The sequence below is a fragment of the Monodon monoceros genome, unplaced genomic scaffold, assembly GCF_005190385.1.
Source record: "Monodon monoceros isolate NGI ecotype Baffin Bay Population unplaced genomic scaffold, NGI_Narwhal_1 Super_Scaffold_2, whole genome shotgun sequence".
Taxonomy (NCBI): Eukaryota; Metazoa; Chordata; class Mammalia; order Artiodactyla; family Monodontidae; genus Monodon; species Monodon monoceros.
In genome coordinates, this window is record NW_021703776.1 from 67,928,319 (window position 1) to 67,951,704 (window position 23,386).

Here is a 23,386-nt window from a genome sequence, read left to right on the forward strand (position 1 = left end):
CACACACACACACACACACACACACACACACACACACACACACACACTTTTATCCTCAAAATATCACATTTTGGGAAACAGAGTAAGTATGCATCACAAATTACTGTATGTTTGCTCTATCTAACAAAGCAATCTGGTTGTGTTAATGGTAGCCCTATGATAGCAGGCTGATGTGATGTGTGCATATTTTGAAAAGATTTCTGAAACCTTAAGAAATCACATATGAAAACTTTCAAACGACACTATCTAATCCTCACCTCTTGATACCTGGAGACTCCACCATTAACCGCAGCATCGATGACTCCATTCAGGCACATGGTCAGGGGATTAATATTCTGCATCTGTCTTGTCTGACACTGACTAATCAGGGTCTTCAGCTGCTGATTCTTATTTTCCAATACTTCAGTTGCATTTTCAAGAGGACTCATTTCTACCTGAGAACAAATGAGCGTAAATATATATTGGATTTTGTGACATTCAGGAAGAAAGACAAGGGACTTCCCTGGAGGTCCAGTGGTTAAGACTTCACGCTTCCATTGCAGGGGGCACAGGTTCGATCCCTTGTCAGGGAACTAAGATCCTGCATCCCGCATGCCGGGAAGTATGGTCAAAAAAAAAAAAAAAAAGAAAAAGAAAAAAAAAGAAAGACAAAGTAGATTATCCATGTTCTGAATTATCTGTGCTCCCCCTTGGCTCCCATCAGTATCTCCACCAGGGGCCATAGTAGAATAGACAAGGATGTGGAAGACAAATTAGCTGTTTGTAAGGTCTGGGAAGAGAAGGTGATTCTATTCATTGGTTGAAATGTGGTTTGGATAATCAGCACTAATCAACTACATATTAGCAATGCAACAATCAATTTAAACCTTAAAAGAAAATTCAAGCATGTCTTTTAAAACTCTTTTAAAAGGCTAAGTGTTCAAGGGCCCTGCATATTATAACGCCTTTCTAGATACTAAATGCAAAGTACCACAGGAGATACAAAGATGCATTTACAGATCCTCTGATGTCAAGGAGATTTCAGCCTGGTTGGGAAGATGGAACATATGCCCATATGAACCCCATATGCATATATAACAGCACCATAAGGTGGCACAGGATGCCACACAGTTGGGAGTTATAGAAAATAAGATACTCATATATGCCGCAGGATTTATTTGTTGAAGGAGAGCCAAATAGAATCATAATGACTTAACAATTCTCGGTTATGGGAGGCCTAATTGTGAAAATGATGAAAGTGCTCTTCAAATGTATAGCACTGTAACTGTTATTGTCACTGACGTTCTCTTTGAAGAGAAGGTCTGCTAAGCTCTCAGCTGTACAATAATTCAAGCTTACTGTAAGCACATTTCAATACTGGTTCTTTCAGTTAAGGAAAGTTTTTAAAGGTCACTTAGATCATCTTAAACCAACACTGAAAAGTACTAGAATAATTTGACTATGTCAAAATTAAGAATATACATCCATCAAAAGACACAATAAAGGAGAAGGAAAGATAAACCAGAAGGTAGAAGATATTTGTAACATGTAAAACCGTCAAAGAGCCTACGTCCAGAATATATAAAGAACCCTTATAAACCATTTAAGAGAAAGGCAAACAGCTGAATTAAAAATAGGCAAAGAAGTAGCCACTTTACAAAGGAAGAAACCCAAATGACCAGTAAACATATGAAAAGTGTTGAACCTCATCTGTGATCAAAGAAGTGAAAAATAATACCACAATGACATACTATTAAGCACTCACCAGTATGGCAAAAATAAATATGACACTAGCAAATGAGAGTGAGAATGTGAGCCTCTGAATCTCTCAGTTTCTGCTGTTGGAAGTTCAAATTGGTTCAATCACTTTGGAAAACAGTTTGGGATTATGTATTAAAGATGAAGATATCTATATATTATATTTTATGATCCAGCAATTCTACTCCTAGACATATATCTGAGGAAAAGTATCTGTGTACATGTGTACCAGGAAACATGTACAAAAGTGTTCATAATCATCTCCAAAATCTGTATGTCCATCAAGAATAGAATGCATAAGCATATTGTAGGATACAATGGAATACTTTACAGCAATGAAAACAAACAAGTCACATATAATAACATGGACTAATGTTACAAATAATACTGAGTGACAGATGCAAGTTACAATAGAATATATATAGTATGACACTGTTATACAGGCATACCTCATTTTATTGTACTTTGCTTTACTGTGCTTCACAGATGCTGTGTTGTTTTACAAATTGAGGGTTCACAGAACCCTCTGTTGAATAAGGCTACTGGCCTCGTTTTTTTCAACAGCGTTTGCTCACTTCATGTCTCTGTGTCACATTTTGATAATTCTCACAATATTTCAAACTTTTTCATTATTATATTTGTTATGGTGACCTGTGATCAGCAGTCTTTGATGTTGCTATTGTAATTGCTTTGGCATTCTTTTAGCAATAAAGTATTTTTAAACTAAGGTATGTACATTTTTTCTTAGACATAATGCTATTACACACAAAACACTGCAGTATAGTATAAACATCACTTTTATATGCACTGGGACACCAACAAATCTGTGTGACTTGCTTTATTGTGGTGGTCTAGAACTGAACCCGCACCATCTCCAAGGTATGCCTGTTCAAAACCAGGCAAAACTAAACTGACTTGTTTAAAGAGGCATATATAGGTAATAAACGAAGCAAGACAATGGATACCATAAAAGTTATGATAAGGGAGGGAGTAGCAATTGGGAAAGGATACACGGGAGGCCTATAGGGTGCTACTGGCAATGTTCTGTTTCTTTACCTGAGTGGTGGTAAACAGGATTTTATTTTCCAATTATTTAGGACATTAAACTTTTGTTTTATGATCACAAAAGCTAAATCATAAAGAAGAAGTCTGAGAGCTCTGATGAACTGAAAGTTAAAAAGTGAACAAAACATCTTAGAAACAGAAAGTAGAACAGTGGTTGCCAGGTGCTGGGGGGAGGGGGAAAGGGAAATGGTTGTTCAATGGATGGTGCACAACAAAGTGCTATAGTTAATACCACTGTACTACACATTTAAACATGATTATGATGGTGACTTTTATGTATTTTTGACCATAGCTAAAAAAATTCATGCTCAACGTTATAGATTCAAATGCTATTAATACGAAGAAATTTAAAAAAGAAACAAGATACAATAAACACAGACAAAAGACAAATAATAACTTGGGAAAATATTTCCAACATATATTTCAGCTGAATTATTAATATATCTCAAATACTGAAGAAAACTACACGAAGGATATAATCAGTAAATTCGCGAAAAAAGAGTCAATAAATATATGAAAACATATCATCTCCACTAGCACTCAACAAATGCCAAAAAAAAAAATCAACCCTACTGTGATCATTTTTGATCTATTATTTGGAACTTTTAAAATAATATTCAACAGGGCTTCCCTGGTGGCGCAGTGGTTGAGAGTCCGCCTGCCGATGCAGGGGACACGGGTTTGTGCCCCGGTCCTGGAAGATCCCACGTGCCGCGGAGCAGCTGGGCCCGTGAGCCATGGCCGCTGAGCCTGCGCGTCCGGAGCCTGTGCTCCGCAGCGGGAGAGGCCACAGCGCTGAGAGGCCCGCGTACCGCAAAAAATAAAAATAAAAATAAAATAAAATAAAAAAATAATAATATTCAACAGCCAGTGCTGAAGAGAATGCTGGGAAAATGGTTATTCCCAAGAACAGCTATATACTCCGGACAGGGCATAAATTGATACATGCCATTGCTGATCAATGAATCAAAGGTTATACTGTGGACCCTTTGATAGCTCAATTCACTTCTAGGGAAATTATTCTAAGGAGATGATTAAAGAAGTGTACAAAGAATAATGTGTAAAAATGTTCATCAAGGAATTATTTTTCTTTATTCCCAGTTTGTGATCCTTAATTCCCATTTACCACTAAAAAGAATCAGGAGTCATTAGAGAAATGGCTGCTTTTGGGTCTGGGGCAGGATTGTACAAGTGAGCCTGGACTACCCAGCCATACCAGTAAGCAAGGAAGGCAGCTGGAGGAAGGCATTAGAGCAGCTGGCCTGTGGTCCATTCACTCTCTTTACTGGAGGGATGTCCTTTGGGAACAGAAAAGAAAGCAGGTGACCTGGTCTTATCTCCTTGTCAATTGAACCTTCAAATAAAAAGACTAACTGCTAGGAGGAAGAGATGGTATCTATGGAATGCCCTTAGCGGGAAGTCCCCAGCTAAAGGATTGCTTACAGTAAATAAACCCAGAGTCCATAAGGCACACGTCCCTAGAGAATGTCCCAGAGAAGCTTGACAACTCTCTGGAGTATAAAATGGAATATTTCACAATTTAAGTTTCATAATTGAAACGTGCCCTTTGTATGAGGAACTCTGTGAACTTCACTTGGACACTCTGTCTCTTAATCAGGATTATTACTGACGTGGAGAAGAAGGACGTGGAGGACAAGACTTGAGGTCTCAGATGTCTCTCTGCTTCATCTGAGCCTCCTGATTGCCTAAAAGTTATCAGTAAAGCTTGATGCTGACTCCTATGCTTGATTTGACAAACCGGTCCTGTGTGTTAGCTCAGTAACAAAGACAACTTGGATACTGTCAAAAAGACTGAGGAACCAATTTGAAGAGGCTCCCAATGGGCAAAATGGAACAATTTGAAAAATAATGAGTCATAATTGCAATGGATTGAAACAAAACAAACACGTTTAAATCCATGAGTTACTACTGATACTAAAACCCAAACTAACCAAACAAAACCCTCTTTGGTCACTTTTATAGGGTGTTAGGGAACCAAATTATTATTTTGAAAACTGGCAGGGCAATTCCATGGTGGTCCAGTGGTTAGGATTCTGCACTTTCACTGCTGAGGGTGCCCTCTGTATGAGGAACCAGGGTTCAATCCCTGGTCGGGGAACTAAGATCCCACAAGTTTCGTGGTGTGGAAAAAAAAAAACTGGTAAATAAAAGGAAAGAATAGAGCATTATCCTTCCTTTCCTATACCTTAGGGTAATCAAATCGGTGATGAGGGCATGTTTCTCTTTACAGAAGTATTCCAATCAACAAACAAAGAAAGAACGATAAAATACCACCATTTTGTAACCCTTAAGAGATGACTGGATGGGGGCAACGAGCGTCACTGGCTGCCAACCAGAGCATATAACACAACCCATGAAGTAGTCTTGCAAAAAATGAAAAGATAAAAAATAAAAACAAAATAACATCTTATCAAGCTTCTAGATCTAACTGCTAATTTACAAAAAAAAAAATAGGAAGAAACATGTTAAATGATCCCACTGATTCACAGTCTGCAAAATCCATACTTAAGGAAACACTTCAGGATAAACAACCTGGATTCTTCAACAAAAAAACTTCAAGGAAAATAAATTAATTCGGGGGAACCTACAGATCAAATAGGATCTAGGAGGTATTTCAACCAATTTCAATGTGTGGCCCTTATTTGGGTCCAGATTCAAACAACAGATGACAATGACAAACAAAAACCTATAAAATAAAGACTTGGAGAACTGTGAATAAACTGGATATTTTATGATCAAGGAATTATTGTTAAAATTTTTAGATGGAATAATGGTATTATGGTTATGTTTTTGGTTAATATACAGACTAAAATATTCTTACATAGCTGAAATGATGTCTGAGATTTACTTCAAAATAATCCAGTGTGAAAGGGAATGGAGGGAGGTGTAGATGGAACAAAACTGGCCTTTTTGATAGCTGGTGAAATAAAATGATGGGTAAACCAGGTTCATTGTATATTGTCTCTCTTTTTATTTGATATAACTTTAGTTGAAAAAGGACACTGGGGCTGTGTACAGAAGTGATTGCAGCAGGGGGAGGGCAGAAGGACACAAGGTGACCTCTTATACTACTGCAGAAATCAGGCACTAGATGGCACTATCAGTAGGGAGGTGAGGGGTGGTCAGATTCTGGGTAATTTTGAAAGTACCATAGAGCCACACGACTTTCTGATGGATATGATATGAAGTGTAATGATGATTGTCATTATCTTTAGAGTTTAAAAAATCATTATTTGTACATTCTATTTTATAGCTTTTTCATCTTGTTTAAAATTTTTTAAATAAGCTTACTTTTTAATCAAAAAAATAAAAGATCCTGTTTGTTTTGAAAACAATAAAAACAATTACTGAGGAAACAATTGTTCAAAGGCATTATCATCTTTGAAAGAATGGGAGAATATGTTCAATAATATGTTCTGGGGTTACAATTTAGAGAATAAAGGCCCACAGTCTCATCTGAAATCTTTGCTGCTACATGTTTTCAGAACTCAGAATATTTCTGATTTTAGAAAGGTAACATAGGGTGCATATAGTATATTATCCTCAAGATGTGAAAACATCTTTTGGTATTCAGAATCTTTTAGATTCTGGCATGGCACATAAGGAATTTCAATTCAGTGTGGCATATATGTATTGAGTACCTACTCTGTGCCCAGATCTTCAGGACCTTCCACACTAGGAATTAAAGCAGTAAACCAGCTTTAATAGAAGGTGGGGACATGCCAGGCAGTGGGAATAAGCGAAAGACATGAGGTTGTCAGAAGTGCGCTGTGTTCAGGGAACAAAATGGCCCAGTTGGGTTTGTTCTGTTTGACAGAATATAAGATTGCATATTCCAATAAAGTAGGCAGCTGATTTTGAAAGGTTGTGTTTAGTAGTGCTCCTTTAATCATTAACAGCATGCTGTGTTTTATTAGCGGGGTGTATGTGTGTGTGTATATAATATTTCCAAGGTTAGGAACATTGGCGAGTGTCACAGAATTTAATGCTCTCGGTAGCAAGCAGCTGACAAAGCTCTCTGAATCATTAATGCAGCATGGATGACTAAGAACATCTCTGTGGGTTGGGCCCATGCCATTCAGCAGGAAGCATAACAATAAGACTTTCTGAGCACTGATGTCAGCAGCCTCTCCTCTTCCGCGAAGGCTGCAGGGTCCACCATGTAAGCAACCAGCTTTGTGGACCCTTGACTCAGACCTGACAAGAACACAACCACACTGATGTAATCTGCTGGACTGAGTTCAATTTGTTAAGGGAGCTGTATGAATTTTTCCACCCAGCAAAATGAAGATGCCATTAAATCCTTAGTGTGATTGAATAGGATAAGCTGAGGGTGGTTTCAATGCTTAGAGAGATTTCAGGTAGGATAAGCCATTCTTGGAAGACAATTTGGGCAAGAAGTGCTCTTTCTTATTCATTGACAGAGTGGGCTTGTTACTTAAAAAAAGGAAGGGGTTAAATGGTATTTTCACAATTGGCACATTTTCTATCAGCCAGAGGACAGTGGCTGGCCCGAGACATAATGGATATACCAAGGGTGGGAGAAGGGATGCTTGAGATTGCAGGGCTGTGGCTGACAGCAAGGTGCTGGCAGCTTGAAGAGCAGCCCAGGCACGGGGCGGGGTCTCAGTCCGGACGTGGCTACCTTCGGCAACTGCTCTCTCTGTTTCCACAACTGGGGACTGGAGCTGGGAGGTGTGCTTTACAACCCGAAGGCTTCTTGGGTGCTGTGGTTTCCAGGTTCTATAATGACACCCACTGATTTCTCCACTGGTGCCCAGGGAGACTAACACAGCAGCATCCCTTCTACTGTGAACTGTGACAGCATGGACGTACTGTGTGTCAGATACTGTGCTGGGGCTTGACACTGGCTTCATGTTGCCTTATAAGGCTAGAAGTGATAAACATAACTGGCTTTGGAGTCAGAAAAATCTGGGTTCGAGTTTATCTTTTTTCAGTATCTTGCTATGGAACCTCTGGCAAAGGATTTTAACCTCTTGTCAAAACTTGTGAAAATGGGGATAAGAATACATACCTCAGATATGGAGAAATGAGAACCCTAGTCCACTGCTGGTGGGAATGTAAATTGGTTCAATCACCTTGGAAAATAGTATGCAGGTTCCTCAAAAAACTAAAAGCAGAACCACCATATGATCCAGCAATGCCACTCCTAGCTATATAGCCAAAGAAAATGAAAATACTAATTCAAAAAGATACATGCACCTCAATGTTCATAGCAGCATTGTGTACAATAGCCAAGATATACAAGCAATCTGAGTGTCCAGCCACAGATGAATGGATAGAGAAGATTTGAGATATATATATATCTACACACACACACACACACACACACACACACACACACACACAATGGAATATTACTGAGCCATAGAAAAGAATGAAATTCTGTCATTTGCAACAATGTGGATGACCTACAGGGTATTATACTTAGTGAAATAAGTCAGACAGAGAAAGACAAATACTCTGTTACCACTTATATGTGGAATCTGAAAGTAAAATAAATGTGTATAACAAAACAAACAAAAAAGAATACATACCTTGTAGCTTTGGTATGGTGATTAAATACGTTAATGTAGATAACTTTCTTCCAGTGGCCTGGCACTGAAGGTAAGCAGTGAAGGTCACATAGCTAGAGTAGTTAGGAGAGCTGGAATTCCAGTTCTTCTAACTCAAGGGCCCGAGGTGTTGACATGCTGCAGTCACAGCTATTTTTGAGGAATCCCTCTGGCTGGCTGGGCTAGGTCAATGGTAATGTTCCCCTTCCAGCTTTGGTCATAGCGGTCAATAAATATCACAAACATTCACTAACTTACTATGAGTGTTTCCAGGGACTTTGAGTCCCAAGCAGAAGCAAAAAATATACAGACTGGCACCAGGTGATGAGAAAGTTCTTGAGAATAAGCTCTGATCCTTACCACTTCACGCTTCTCCACTTCAAACCAGCGGGAAATTCCGGGTAAACTCTGCACCAAGTATAATGATGTTCTCTCCACCCAGAGACTCTACGAAATACAAAACAAATTAGGTCCCCAAGTTACCTTTCTTTCTAGTTACTGAGCTATGACTGTTTGCCGTTCAGTTTTATCAAGTTTTCGGTTTTGTCAGCTTTTCTTCAGTATTCATTCCAGTACTTCAGCAACCCCTTTGCACTTAGGAAGCTATCACAGTAAGACACACTGAAGCTTATGTAAATTTCATTGTATATCACCTGAAACTTTTTTCTATGTAGAATAGATCATCTACTCCAGACAGCATGCTTAAAAATATAAAAACAGGTCATCACATTATTTTCTTTACTATTTCCCCTAAGTTTCTAATTTAAACTCTCTCCACTCTGCAAGGGGTCTAGCCATTTTTATTTGGAAGAGGTAAGTAGTAGTATCAGCTATTCGACACGGATTAGAATAACAGAATCCTCAAGGAGGAAAGGGCTTTAGGAATCACATAGCCTGATCTTTCTGTTTTAAAGATGACAACACTAAGTCTCCAAGGGGCATGTGACCTGCTCAAAGCTACATTCCCATCACCTGTAGAGCTGCCCCTAGGACCCCTGCACTAGAACTTCCGACTTCTCCGTTGCTACAGGCACTGTGCCACGTTTTCTCGTGCCGATATTCACTGCTGTGATCCAGGAGGGTCTGTATGTAAGAGCCAGGGCTCCCCTGGCCAGGATGAGCACCCTCGTGACACGTGAAACCATGGCTGCCTTTGGTAAGAGCTGCTGTTGATGACAACTTTCTCTTTTGTCAACCAGGCTTCTGGAGGCTTCTGCATCTCTGCCTCATGTTTCTTACTTAAAGCGTATTCCTGCATGGATAATAAACTTAACAAAATTCCTGAAATAGAGCCATTTATTCAACAGCAACAACAAATGGAAGGATTTCTTTGTGCCAGCCAAGACCTACTGCAATGAATAGGGCAGAGGCCTGGTGACAGGGGCCCCGCGTGCTCTGCTGGTGACAGAGGGGTAAGCAGATCCAGAAGGGTTCAGGGAGAGGAGAAAGGAATGCTCCAGGTGCTGGGGGAAAACAGAGGAGAAAGCAGGCGTGCCCAGCATCCTGTGGGAGGAGGACAGCGCTTCTCAGAGGAGGTGACACGTGAGTGGAATTTTGAAGAGTGAGTAGGAGTTTGCCAGGCAGAGAGCGGGGGAGACGGTGCAGGCAGCAGGAAGCAGCAGGCGCAGAGATGCGAGCGGCTTGTGAAAGGGCGGCTTGTGAAAGGGCATGGCAGGAGATGGAGGGAGAAGTTCGGTGCTGCAGGAGCTGACAGGGAGGGTGGGTGAGTGCAAGGGCAGTTTGGAGCCAGATGCTGAGGGCTGTGAACACAGGAGTAAGGAGCCAGATTTATTTATTTATTTTAGGAGGGTTGCTACAACACTGATAAATATTTAACGTGATGGCCAAGAGGAAATGTGGTGCAGCGGAAAAAGCAATGGAGACGGCATCAGAAGGTGCGGGTTCTAGTGCAGCGTCTGGGGTAATTAGAACGCCACTCTGAGCAAGTCATCTGTCCAGCTCTGGTGGATCTTGGACTTTTTACCTACTGGAAACTTGCAATGAAAACTATATTACACATTAATGATCTTTAATTGGTTTTGGAAGGCCAAAAGAAAAATTAAGGTATCCAAAAGGATTAGAAAATGGTCATGGATCTTTTCAATAACATCCTAGTGCTATTTTCCAGTTGTTTCCTGGCCTTGATATTTAACCCATCAACCTCCTTGCCCAAAGGACTATGCTTTGCTCAGTCCTATCAAAACACTGCAAAACTATCCAGCTTTCCCTCTGATCACTTGGCTGTGAGTAACTCCTGAAGTTACTGCTGGGAGCACTGGGGACTGACACTTAGGCAGGGGTGACAAGGCAAGTTCACATCAGACAATCATAGCTGATAGGAGAACATCTCCCAGCTTAAGTAGAGACGCTGTGATGAAAGAAGTTAAGCCAAGTCACCCACAATCCTACATTCATTTTACATTCTCTGTTTAGGGGGAAATACTGACTAACTGGGGATCTGTGTGGTCTCACTTTGTCACTGTTAACAAGGAAAGAGCAGATTATAATTTATCGGTGGAACAATCTTGCCCCTTTCCCCCAGGGTGGCTGTGAGAAACCTTGCCCTTTCCGGCTGAGAGAGAATTAGCAAGGCATATCGGAACTGCTGAGGGTGGAGAACTCAACCCATGCAAACAGTCTATGGTTTGTTTTCATTGTGGGTCCTCTCAGAAGTCCTAGTTACACACCGTTCTAATAAGAAAATGCAGCAAAAGATAGCACAGAACTCTCCCACTGCACCAGCAGGCTCCCCAGTGGTTCTGTCTCAGAATCCCCTGTTCCTTCAGCATCCTTTGCTCGTGGCAGTCTCTTGTAACTGAGAATAAATATCCTGAGGTTCCCACAGTTGGTTAAACGTGAATGAATGAGAGGACTGAGATGAATCATAGAGCTCAAAAACTGGACCGAGGACCACTCCCATTAGAATCGTCATAAACTTCAGGGCTTCCTCTATGACCCAATGAGTCAGAATTCCTGGGCTAAGAAATCTGCTTGATGAGAAAGCACCCCATGTCACCCTGATACATGGTAGAGTTTGAGAACTAGACCACATGATTTCTGGTCCCTTCTAGCTTTATCACTTGACTCTATTCTGAGTAAATATTTATCAAGCATTTTGCCCCCAGGAGTTCACAGTCTATCTGAGGAAACCGCGCGTCTCATAAGAACGGCCTAGTACCTTGAATTCATTCTCTTTATCTTTAGTGCCTTTGTGAAATGGTCTGTCGTAGCGGAATTTCCAGATGTGATTCACTTTATAGAAACTTTTGATGTTGTCCGGGACACCCTCTCTCTGCAGGACCTCCTGGCTGTCCGGGATGGGAGTCACGGCATATATCTGCAAATCTAGGATTCAAGAGTCAAGGAGGGAACCTGACTTGGCAAACTCCGTGGAAGTCTGGCTCGAGCTGAGCTGTGGCAGAGAGAAGAGGCTGGGGAACAATCTGGTGTTTCTATTTGAAGCCAAGTCAAAACTGCCAAGAAGGCACCAAGAACTCGGTTCATAGCAAATCACCTCTCAAACTACAAGCCTTAAAGTAGTTTTACACAGGTGATTCTGACAAAGTATCAGTTTGAAATTTCTATGTCCTGTGAATTTATTTATCATTGATTATTTTTTCTTTTTGGTTGGGGGTGGGTGGGAATGGCTTGGATCTCACATACTCAGGATTGTTTTAATTTTAATCCTTGGTCGTGAGACACTCTGATCTTTAGTGCACGTATGGTCTTTTTAAAATTTGTTTGTAAAACAATGTACAAATACCCATGCAACCAAAGATAGTAACCAGTACTGATAGTAACTCATATGCTCCTGTCTCCAGCCTTCCCACATTTGTGGTATCCACTCTCTCAAATCTTGTATTGATAAGCAGAGTGTTTAGTTGTAGTTGATACTTTTAAAAACTACTTTAAAGGCTATCATATTTACTTGTATGTTTACCTTCTTCTCTTCTCATTCAAAGAAGGATAGTAAAATTTTTTCCTTACATAACTTCTTGCTTCTAGTGCATTTAAGTTTCTACTTTGAAATGGCACCTGTAATTTTCAGGGGGAGTTTCTGGTCTTCTTTAAGATCATCAGTTTCAGAAAAAGACAGAGGAATTCAGAAAAGAGTGCTGGGGTGAATTCCCTTTGCCTCTAATGCCTGTGTAATTTCAGTTGAGTTGTTCACGTTTAGACAATGGGAGTGTCAATTATACGGCAATTATTAAATGATGAAGTGCTGTCCAGGATGCCATGGCTAAGAGTCCCTGGAAGATACGGGGTGGGGGGGGGGGACTCTCTCCCCTTCCATCCAGAATAAAAATAGCAAGGGAAAAGGGGGTAATGATATGTCCCAATAAACATAGTGCTATCATTTCCTTGAACTGAATTCAAGTAGTTTCTACAGGGGATGCCAGAGGAAAATTATTCTAAGGGAAATCCCTAAAAAGAAGCTTTAAAAGCAGGGCTGAGATAAGAAAAGTTGTAACTAAAAGGAGGAAAATTCTTTAACAGAATCCTTAAGGGATTTCTTTTCAACTAAATCATGAGAGTAACTATCATAATTCTGTCTGGAAGGAGCTAACCTAAAATTAACACGATGAGAAAGAGGGAGCGTAAGAACAGAGCTACTGAAAAGGGATCGGTAGTTGAACCACCTGCATGAAAATGCTCTGCAGCTAAAGGCCAGTGTGATCTAACTGGAATCCAGCCCTTCTAGGTGTGGATACACTGAGCTTCTGCCTGGAAGATGGTCTCATCGGGCTGGTTGGCATGCTGCATGGCGATGGCATGGGGGAACTCGTTCAGCATTCTCTGCTGGAAGGCCTCCAGCCTTTCGTAGTCATGCCCTCGACACACAAACTCTTTATTCTGGAGGTGAAATCAGAAAAAAAAAAAAAATTAGGACCATAAAATTGGGTGCTTTAATTACAGAGAGAAGCCAAAATAAATGACACTGGCGATAACTAAGCATAGGCCCAACATCAATAGACTATAACCAAAAAAATACACTGGAACAGTCTAAAGAATTTACCCAAATATTAAAAATGCAGAGCAAAGGTCATGAGCATAACTCTCTATTGCTTTTAATAAGTTCCAGTAGCATGCCTCACTCTTCTGGGTTCACCTGCATGAGGTGCAAAGGGGCGTCTGATTCTCAGAGCACCAAAGCACAAAACAAAGCAATCCTGTTCCCTCCAATGTTAGCGAACACATGTGTTACAGATTATTTTCATAAACTGGATATCAAGTTAAGTGGATAAATTTTCAATTTGGAAGAAAGCAAAGTGAGTGCAATCTCTAAAAATACATTTTACTGCACTCCTTCTACAAAGGTCACTGAGATCACCCTTAACACGTTCATTCCTAGATCCTTCCGTATAAAGGAAGACTAGGCCTGTCTGCATTCCAGTTCTCAACAGGGCTGGTACAGGATGCTTCCCTGCCATCCCCAACTCAGCTCAGCCTTCTGTAGCCAGGAATCCTGTTAACTGGCTGAAGCTAAGATTTGGGACTTTTAAGGTCTTGCTAAATTTTTGTCTGTTTTTGGTTTTGTTCTTACAATATGTATAAACATTCTGTGGTTAGGACTCTCTCTCACTGAGGAAAGAATGGTGAAGGTCATCCTTGATGGAGGCCACAGAGCTGGAGAGATGGGCACGTTTCTAACAAGTGCCTTTATGATTCGGTTATCGATAAGGAGGAACTCTTTCTGACAGTTTAATGATAATGAAATTATAATTGTTGAGCACAATCATTGACTAGGCTCTCTGCACATACCTTATTTAACTCAAATAAACTTGAGAGGTTGTTACCTCCGCCCCCCATTTTATAATTGAGAACCGAGGATCAAAATGGTTACATACTTTGTATGAGATTTAAGCTCAGGTCTGAGTCCAAGGCCTGAGCTCTCTCTGTTCTGAACGTGGCCTGGTACGTCCAGGAAAAACTCCTAGGAGCTACTGAGACCAAGAAAGATTGTGGGATAACGTGCCTTGCAGATCTTTAAGAAATACAGTGATTTGTGGTCTGGGGAGTTAAGGCCCAAGGGTCTCAGTGTTTCTCAGCTCTGTGAGGTTTCTGTGATTGCGTCAAATGCCCCGAGGAAGAAGTCTGGGCCAAAGTGAGGAAGTTAAAAACCACCCGTGGGCAGAGGGCCCGGGGTTGCAGCTGAGAAAAAGCAGCTGCAGGCACGCAGAGGAAACAACAGCAGGACTGGGTGCTGAGAACCTGCCACAGTTCCCCACAAGCCTCTCACTAAATCACGATCCTTTGAAAAACACAAGCTAAGACAGACTCCCTAGAAATTAAGACCACCCCCCAAACAATCCTATATTTAAAACTTTCTTGATAGAAGTCATACATTCTGATGCTGTATTATTTGCTTTTTTTCTACTCAAAAGATAATCAACAAGGACCTACTGTATAGCACGGGGAACTCTACTCAATACTCTTTAATAACCTGTATGGGAAAAGAATCTGAAAAAGAATAGATGTATGTATATGTATAACTGAATCACTTTGCTGTACACCTGAAACTAATACAACATTATAAATCAACTACACTCCAATATAAAATAAACTTTTTAAAAAAGATAATAAATTTGCTTGATAAAATAAGATAATACATACCTTCCTGCATCTTACAGAAGTCCCCAAATAAATATCTGAATACTCAAAAAACTGAAACAGTTCTAAAAAAATGCTTATACATCACAACAATTTGTAACATCAGGGGTGTTCCTCTAAGTGTAAAGTCATTCAGTGGTATTAAGAAATCATTTTGGAATAAACATAAATTTTGCGTCTGATATTTGAGTTTCTGAGAAATAAAGAGGAATTAAGCATTTCCTCCATCAATGCTTCTTTTTTTTAAACCACAGCTTTACTGAGATGCAGTTCACATACCAGAAAATTCACCCTTTTGAAGTACGCGATTCAGTTGCTTTTAGTATATTCACAGAGTTGTGCAACAATCAGCATTACCTAATTTCAGATTATTTTCATTACCTCAAAAAGGAACTCATGCCCATTAGCAGTCACTCCCTAGTTCCCCTCCCCTCAGTCCTTGGCAACCACTAATCTATTTTCTGTTTCCATAGATTTGCCTATTCTGGACATTTCATATAAGTGGAATTACGTAACACGTGGCCTTTTGTGACTGGCTTCTTTCACTTATAATATTCTCAAGGTTCAACCGTTTTGTAGCATATCTCATTACCTCGTTCCTTTCTTATTGCTGAATATTCCATTGTATAGCTGTACCTTATTTTGTTTATCCATTCATCAGTGGATGGACATTTGGACAATTTCCTTGTTTTGACAATTATGAATAATGCTGCTATGAATACTCGTGTACATGTCTTTATGTGGCTCTATGTTTTCAATTCTGATTATACATACCTAGGAGTGGAATTGCTGGGTCGTATTTATTAATACTTACTTTTTTTTAATTGTCTTTTTTTTTTTTTTTAAAGGAAATACATACCTGTGGTATAAAGAATTCCCAAATAGCACAGGGCATACAATAAAAAGTAAATCTTTTTCCCATCCTTGACCTCAGTCATTCTCCTTAGACAAATCATTATTCAAACATATTCTATGCATATAAAACATTGTCAGTAAAGAACCCATTTTCCATGAGGGTAAAAAAAACCTACTTTGATCATACAATCATATAAATACATTAATTTATTTGAGCTTTAAACATTTTCTGGAAGTTGATCAAACAATGAAAGGAAATTTTTAATGTTGATATTTGTTTTTAAATCAAAGAACAGACTAGAATCTGATTTCCTAAAAAAAGGTCTAGCCTCATGATTCCAAAGGGTACAGTGCTCTTTAGAAACCAATAGAGGGTGACCCTTCTCTTTCATTTTGAAGGAAATGCCACTTATTTCTAGAAAAACTGTTTTCAAAAGAACAGTGATACAGAGATTGATTTATTCCAATTGACTTTTTAACAAAATTCATTTTATTAGCCGATGCAGTCCTCTAATTTGCTAAATTCCCTTTAAAATTATGGCTCCTAAACTGCTTCTGATTTTTACACTTTTAATTAACACTAATTGCACATACTAGATAGACATCTAGGATACTTCATAATACACTTGCTAGCTGAATTCAGAATTTGATCAGGGCTACAACACTTTTGTGGGCTGCTTTCTCTATAAAAAATATTAAAAATCATATTGTATGACTCATTTGGTGTAAAGACAAATAGATGAATACTAATCTAATGTATAATATACATTATAATATATACTATAACATTTTCTTTAACCTAAAAGTTCACTTTTTTCTGGGAATTTCCTGGCAGTCCAGTGGTTAGGACTTCACCTTCCAATGCAGGGGGTGTGGGCTCCATCCCTGGTCGGGGAGCTGAGATCCCACATGCCTCATGGCCAAAAAAACAAAACATTAAGAAAAAAAAGAAGCAATATTTTAATAAATTCAATAAAGACTTTAAAAATGGTCCACATCAAAAAAAAATCAAAAAAAAAGTTCACTTTTTTCTTCTGATTTTTAAAAGAAATTAAAACAGTTTTATGGGCCATCTAAGAATAATATGGTCTCTAAACACTGTATCTACTGTGCATAATGGATCAGGTAGCCCTGAGTACGATAAGAAAACATCATCTTTGCATGATTTTGAGCCAAGAGAGGAAGGGGATCTGCAGTAGCAGAGTCATGTCTGGACCCTCCTGTGGGGTCTCGGCCCTTTGTGCAGCTCACAGCTCTAGAACGTCCTTCCTTCCCCTCAGAACTTGGACCCAGGCCCTGTGTACTCTGTGGGGGGTGGCTGATGACAGCCTAGGACCAGCATGTCCATTTTCAAGATGTAGTCTTTCAAATTCAGCATGTGTTCTGAGTTTGCCACTATTTTTTATTTGGAATCAAGTTTTCCTTTGTCTTCAGGCAGGTCCATCTGCAGAGCCAACAATGTGACCGGGTACGTCACGTGGCTCCTCTTTAATCCAACAAAGAGCTTTTACTTATGTCTGCGTGGCACTCAAATACACGGTCATTTCAATCAGCTAAAGATGATTGATTTGTTATTTGAGCATTTGTTCTATGTAATACTAAATCAATCTTTGCCTATGGTGTTTGGGTATTTTATATATATGTATGAATAAAGGTTTTATATATATTAAACCTTTATTCTGAAAGGCAGGTAAGTTAATGATTATTAAAGAAAAAATGAAGTCAAATCTTTCTTCTCTCTGTTTGCTTTCAAGTATCCCCATCCTGTATCTATCCATAGGTACTAACAGTTAAAGCAAGGTATTTAGGGCAACATAAATATCAAAATATTTGTATATTGAGATTTAAAGTTTGTAATGAATTCACTCAGTGTTACAAAATTATCCTAGATACTTCTCCTTAGTTGCCTGGGGAGGTGAATTCCCTCTCCCAACCAATGCTTTTAGGCAAGCAAGTGTAAGTGGGATGTTACTTATCGAAATGTTATATAAGTATTCAAGCACATAAGAGACTACTCCGTACAGTGTGAACAACGGTGAGAATGGAATCAAGTATTTTACTATCCAGTAGGTACCTTAGAGAGTTTGGAAAATTTTCCTTTGTAGAAATAGTTTCTACTAGCAATAAATTGCATCTCTTTGCTGGGTGCCATTTAGCTTTTCACAGAATCGACTAGGCCAAAAAATGCTCTTCACGTGATTCTGGAGGAAGAGTTTGCATATAATGTGAAACTGCTATGTTTTCTGCAACTCCAGCCACTTCTATTGAATGTTAACTCTACGGAAACCACATTCTGAAGAGAGACTCTCTATCACACAGGGGAAGCAACTGTAATTTCCAGAGACTGCTCATGAGATATAGCAAGCTTAGAAACTTAAGAAGAAAAATCAAATGATTATTTGGAATCTTGGGAAATTACTAGATGAGTGTGTTTGCAAACTACAAAGTTAAAAGAAAATCTCATGACGTTATTTTACCCTGTCTTAAAAGGATAAAATGTCATTCAGATCTTAGTTTGCTTGATTGGGATATCTATATTGGAAGTATAAAAGCAAATTAAATAGTATATTACTTACTCTTAAGAAAAATGGAAATTTCTTCCCATAAAATCCAACTCTGAAGAACTCTGGTTCAAGACGTTGCTGGTCCATAATTTTGTCATACAAAGAGGCTTCCATCATCTGGCAAAGAACAGGGGAAATTTTAATCATTTTATCTCATCTTTTAGCTCTACCACTTTATAGAAGAGGATATTTCTTCTATAAAAAGGAGAACATCATTTTAGTTCAGTTTGCAGAAAAGAAGGTTTGACTCCCTTTCTGTGCTTTAAGGCAGGGATCAGCAAACTTACTCTGTAAATGACCAGGCAATAAATATTTTAGACTTTGCAGGCCACATGGTCCCTGTCACAATTACTCAATTCTGCGAGGCACACAGGCTGCAGTTTCCCGACCCCTGCTTTAAATGATCGAGTATGTTATTATATGTTCTTACCAGAAAGAATGATTTCTATGCACCTGGTCTATCGAGGAAATATTTTCTTCACAGTAAGATAAAAATTAACATGAACTGTTAGAGGCAAATTCTGGAGAATTCTCGTACTCACCTGTGGATTTGGTTTTCCTGGGTCATGGTAATTTGGGACATTTGGAAGGTGCAACCTTGTACAGGTTGGACAGGGATAAACCAATAAACCAAACCAAAGGAGGCCCATAGTGCAAAGTGCTGTCTGGGCTGAAAGCTCTTAAATGTGTCTTTGACAAGGTTGGAACTACGAAGTACATAAAGCTTATGGTTCCCCATTCATGGTATTATCATCCCCAGGGTTTCCACAGAAAGACTAATATTTCACTTGAAAACATTCCCCCTTCCCCCGCCCCCGGTAACAGCCCCCCAAAGAGCAGTTGGCATGAAGTGCAATGCTTTGGGTTTATAAAAATCTTAGTGACTATGGCACCCAAGGGCTCTAATGGGTAAACACTGTAACCTCGATTCTATTCCAGGGACAGGATGCCAAGAGAAGCACAACAACATTTTTATATAAAACTGCAGTGCCTGCCAGCGCCCGCATGATGGACTGAAGTTAAAACAAGGTTTTTCCTCCTTGGTTTTGATGTTAGGAGAAATATCGATGAACTGCTGACATGAAATACTACGCCCAAAGTACAGGGCCAGCTCCTGCCAGCTGAAAAAGTTACTTGTGGTGTAAGGGATTTTGAGCTGTTAAGGGTTTATGAGATCATCTCTTAAATTGCTACCTCAGAATTAAAAGGAAACATCATCATCTTTTTTAAAAATGTATATATAAAAGCTGATGATCCTGTTTTAGAAACCCTGAAGAGCTTAAGTGTGACAAGATGACACCAAATGTTCATGACTTTAAAGAACAGGACTTGGAGTACCAGAGGGACATGCATGAATTTGAAATAAAAGAAGGTATAAAACATTTGTTCAGGGACACAAAATATTAGACTCCTTGGGCTCTTGGGTACTAAGACCTTGGTTTCAGTTTAGCAAATAAAAACATATTTCTGAAGTGAAAAAGATCTGACACCTATAGAAGTTAACCCCCAAATAGTTAAAAACGTGTCAGCTAGTCATTTTTACTCTTTTGCTGTGCAGATTATGGGACTAAGAATGGTACATTGTTACAGAGATTTGTGTGCAAGTGGCAAGCTCTTCTAATAGTGTGGAGAGTTTCCTCAACAAACTGAAAGTACTTATCTTGGGTTAAATTTTATATTTCATACGTCAGATGTGTTTAGAATAGATCAAGGGCTCCCTTTTTGTATATTAATCAGAAAAATCACACAGATCAACATGCTATTTCTCTGTATAAATAGAGGAGTATGCTTCAGAGGAAAGGCATCTTTAAAAAGCTTTCTGCAAGACATATCAAGACTATCACAAAGCTAATGTCATTGCGCCATATTGGAAAGCTAAGCAGAAAAGGATTCCGTAACCCGATTAGGACGCATCCAGGTACCTTACCCTCATCTTGCTCAGGTTTCTATAATCATAATAACTTTCGTACTGCTCTGCAATCTTCCGGCACAAGAGGATGCCATTCTCCCAACACTGTGGACAAATGAATGATATAAATGTTCGTGATCTCACAACATTTACTAACTCCCACCCAGAGGTCAGGAGGTGACTGCTTTCAGATGATCAAGCCTTACTTCTTAACCTTTATAACCTACCCTTAAGGTACCACTGCAATTTTATGCATGAAAACAGCATGTAATTAATGTGTTAGCTATTAAAAATCTTTAGAGAATGGGAAATGATAACCCACCACAAGTCATTAACATATGGCACAAAAACAACATTTCCTGGCATCATTTCAAAATTATCATGTTGAAGATGTGGTGTGTGTATATATATATATATATATATATACACATACATATAATGGAATATTACTCAGCCATCAAAAATAATGAAATAATGTCATTTGTAGCAACACAGATGAACCTAGAGATTATCACTAAAGCAAAGTAAGTCAGGCAGAGAAAGACAAATATCATATGATATCACTTGTATGTGGGATCTAAAATACAACACAAATCAACATATCTACGAAACAAAGAAAGACTCACAGACACAGAAAACAGACATGGTTTCCAAGGGTGTGGAGGTGGGAGAGGGATGGAGTGGGAGTTTGGGTTTAGCAGATGCAAACTAGTGTATATAGGATGGATAAACAACAAGGTCCTACTGCATAGCACAGGGAACTATATCCAATAGCCTGTGACAAACCATAATGGAAAAGAATATGAAAAAAAATATATGTACAACTGAGTCACTTTGCTGTACCAAAGAAATTAACACAACATTGTAAATCAACTCTACTTCAATAAAAAATTTTTTAAAAAGTAATAATTTATAGGTAAAAAACAAAGAAACAAAATTATCATCTTGAAATAACTGCTGTTCCACAATGGTCAAGGAGATGAATAAACAGGCCCTCAATGCTGGGGTGGGGGGAACTGCCACCGACCCCTAAGGCCCAATTATCCACAACTGGCACAGTGGATTCCTTGTTTGGCCCAATTTCACTTGGAAATTGTGAGGGTTTAACCCAGCTAGTTACTCTAAGGAGAAATGCAGAAATCCTTTGATCTAGCTCAGGTATCGGCAAATTTCTTCACCAAACAGTAAATACTTTAGGTTTTGTGGACCATACAGCCTTTGTCACAACCACTCAACTGCTGTTAAATCATGAAAACACATCCGTATAGACACACATGAGCTTGTCTGGATTCCAATAAAACTTTATAGACAATGAAAAGGGAACTTCATGTAATTTTCTCATGTCAAATCATTCTTCTTTTGATTTTGTTCAACCAATTAAAAATGTAAAAGTGATTCTTAGATTGTGGGTCAAACAGAAACAGTCAGTGAACCATTTGACCCATGGGCCGTAGTCTCCAAGCCCTGATCCAGCACAAGCTCCTGAGAATGGGCCAAGAGATGCAGCCAGAGGTTTTGTAACAGCTTATCTTAAGGGTGGAAACTTTACTGCCGGAGGGCACAGAGGCATTTCTTTGCTATTAACGTAACGAACGATATGTCAGTGTAGTTTGATAAATAATAGAAGAGGATAGGAAAGAAGCAATTCCCTTTCATCAAATTTTTAGGTGTACCCAATTATGTCTTATAAGAGAACGACAGCCACTGGTTGTATTTTAATTTCTTGTTTAACCTTGGCACTTTGGAAGATATACGTAAATCTAAGACACATATCACCAAAGCATCCAAGTGTTCAAATCAACTGGGGTCAGATTCACAATTATTTTTCTTCAAGAGCACTGCAAACCCTTGAAGAGGGAGCAGGGGGCAGGGAGGTGATGTGCTGAATTGCCTTATTAGCTCAGGGAGGTTTTCAGCACCCCATGGCAACTCTCAGTATATGACGGGATGCCATAAAATGCTGTGAACAAATTTAGTTTCATTTACTTTACCTTAAAAAGAAAGTGGAAGGAGGCAGATTACTACATGCCAATCTGGGGAGCTGAGTGAGGTGTGATAATGGTTTTTCAGAAAATAAAATGCCTGGGTGTCAAAACCTCTAGATCAGTGTTTCTCAAGGTGGGGTCCCATGTTCATACACATTGGAATTTCCTGGGGTCCTTGTTAAAATTGCAGAATCCCTTGCCTCAAGCCAGACTTACTTAATCAGAATGTCCAGGAGTAGGGCCTGGGAATCTTAATTTCAATAAACTCTTTGTAGTCTTTAATGCACATTGAAATTCGAGGGCCCCTGCTTGAAGAGGTGGCCATCAATGAACTAAAGGAAATGTGACAATCACTATGCGAGATGCCACGGGTGGGCGGGGCCACCTACCTTGCCTCTGTCAAAGTTCTGGATGATGGCGAGGTGCAGGTGCTCCTTGCGCTGCCATTCTGTCTGCATGGGGTAGGTCAGGAACTCCCGGAGGGGCCGATCAGACCATTCCAGCAGCTCATCATATAACAGGAGAGTATACGCGGCCTCTGAAATTCAAGTGGGAAGGTGATGATCGAGACAGGACCCCAAAGAACCTCCCTTCAAACGGGGCTGGTTTGGGACAAATTGGAGAAAATACTATTTTCTGAATGTCATGATACTAAAGAAAAAAATGTCCAGAATATATGCAACAGAAGGTTAATGAATGATGAGTTCCCCTGGGAGATGGAATTATCAGAGATTTGTGTTTGATCTTTTGGTTCTCTTTATTCTTTCTGTCCTTCCCTCTTTTTTCCCCCATAACGTTCATATGCTACCAGCATATGATAATAAAAATAAAAATGTTTAAGGGTATCTCTGTAGCTGGTTCAAAGATGTAGGTAGGGGAGACATGCCTTTGTTTGCTCGGAAGTTCACGGGTAAATCCCTTGGAGTGGGACTATGGGCATCTTCCAAAAGGCATGCTTAGGAAGCAAAAAATGGTAGCTAAATTCTCCTGGATAATAAAAGGCTGAAAAATCTGAGTGTGGTGTGTGTGTGTGTGTGTGTGTGTGTGTGTGTGTGTGTGTGT

At 39.4% G+C, this 23,386-nt stretch overlaps 1 protein-coding gene across 1 annotated transcript in view; it reads right to left on the minus strand.

Annotated features, from left to right (window-relative positions):
* The window catches only part of DOCK4 (dedicator of cytokinesis 4), a 480,919-nt gene that overhangs the window by 18,569 nt on the left and 438,964 nt on the right, over positions 1–23,386 (minus strand). Inside the window, exons 36-42 of the mRNA XM_029233259.1 lie at positions 22,714–22,862; positions 20,358–20,444; positions 18,443–18,547; positions 13,112–13,253; positions 11,578–11,744; positions 8,760–8,846; positions 258–434 (exon numbers count right to left, since the gene is read on the minus strand). Coding sequence (XP_029089092.1) covers positions 258–434; positions 8,760–8,846; positions 11,578–11,744; positions 13,112–13,253; positions 18,443–18,547; positions 20,358–20,444; positions 22,714–22,862 — 914 coding nt within the window. The remainder of the gene's footprint in view (positions 1–257; positions 435–8,759; positions 8,847–11,577; positions 11,745–13,111; positions 13,254–18,442; positions 18,548–20,357; positions 20,445–22,713; positions 22,863–23,386) is intronic.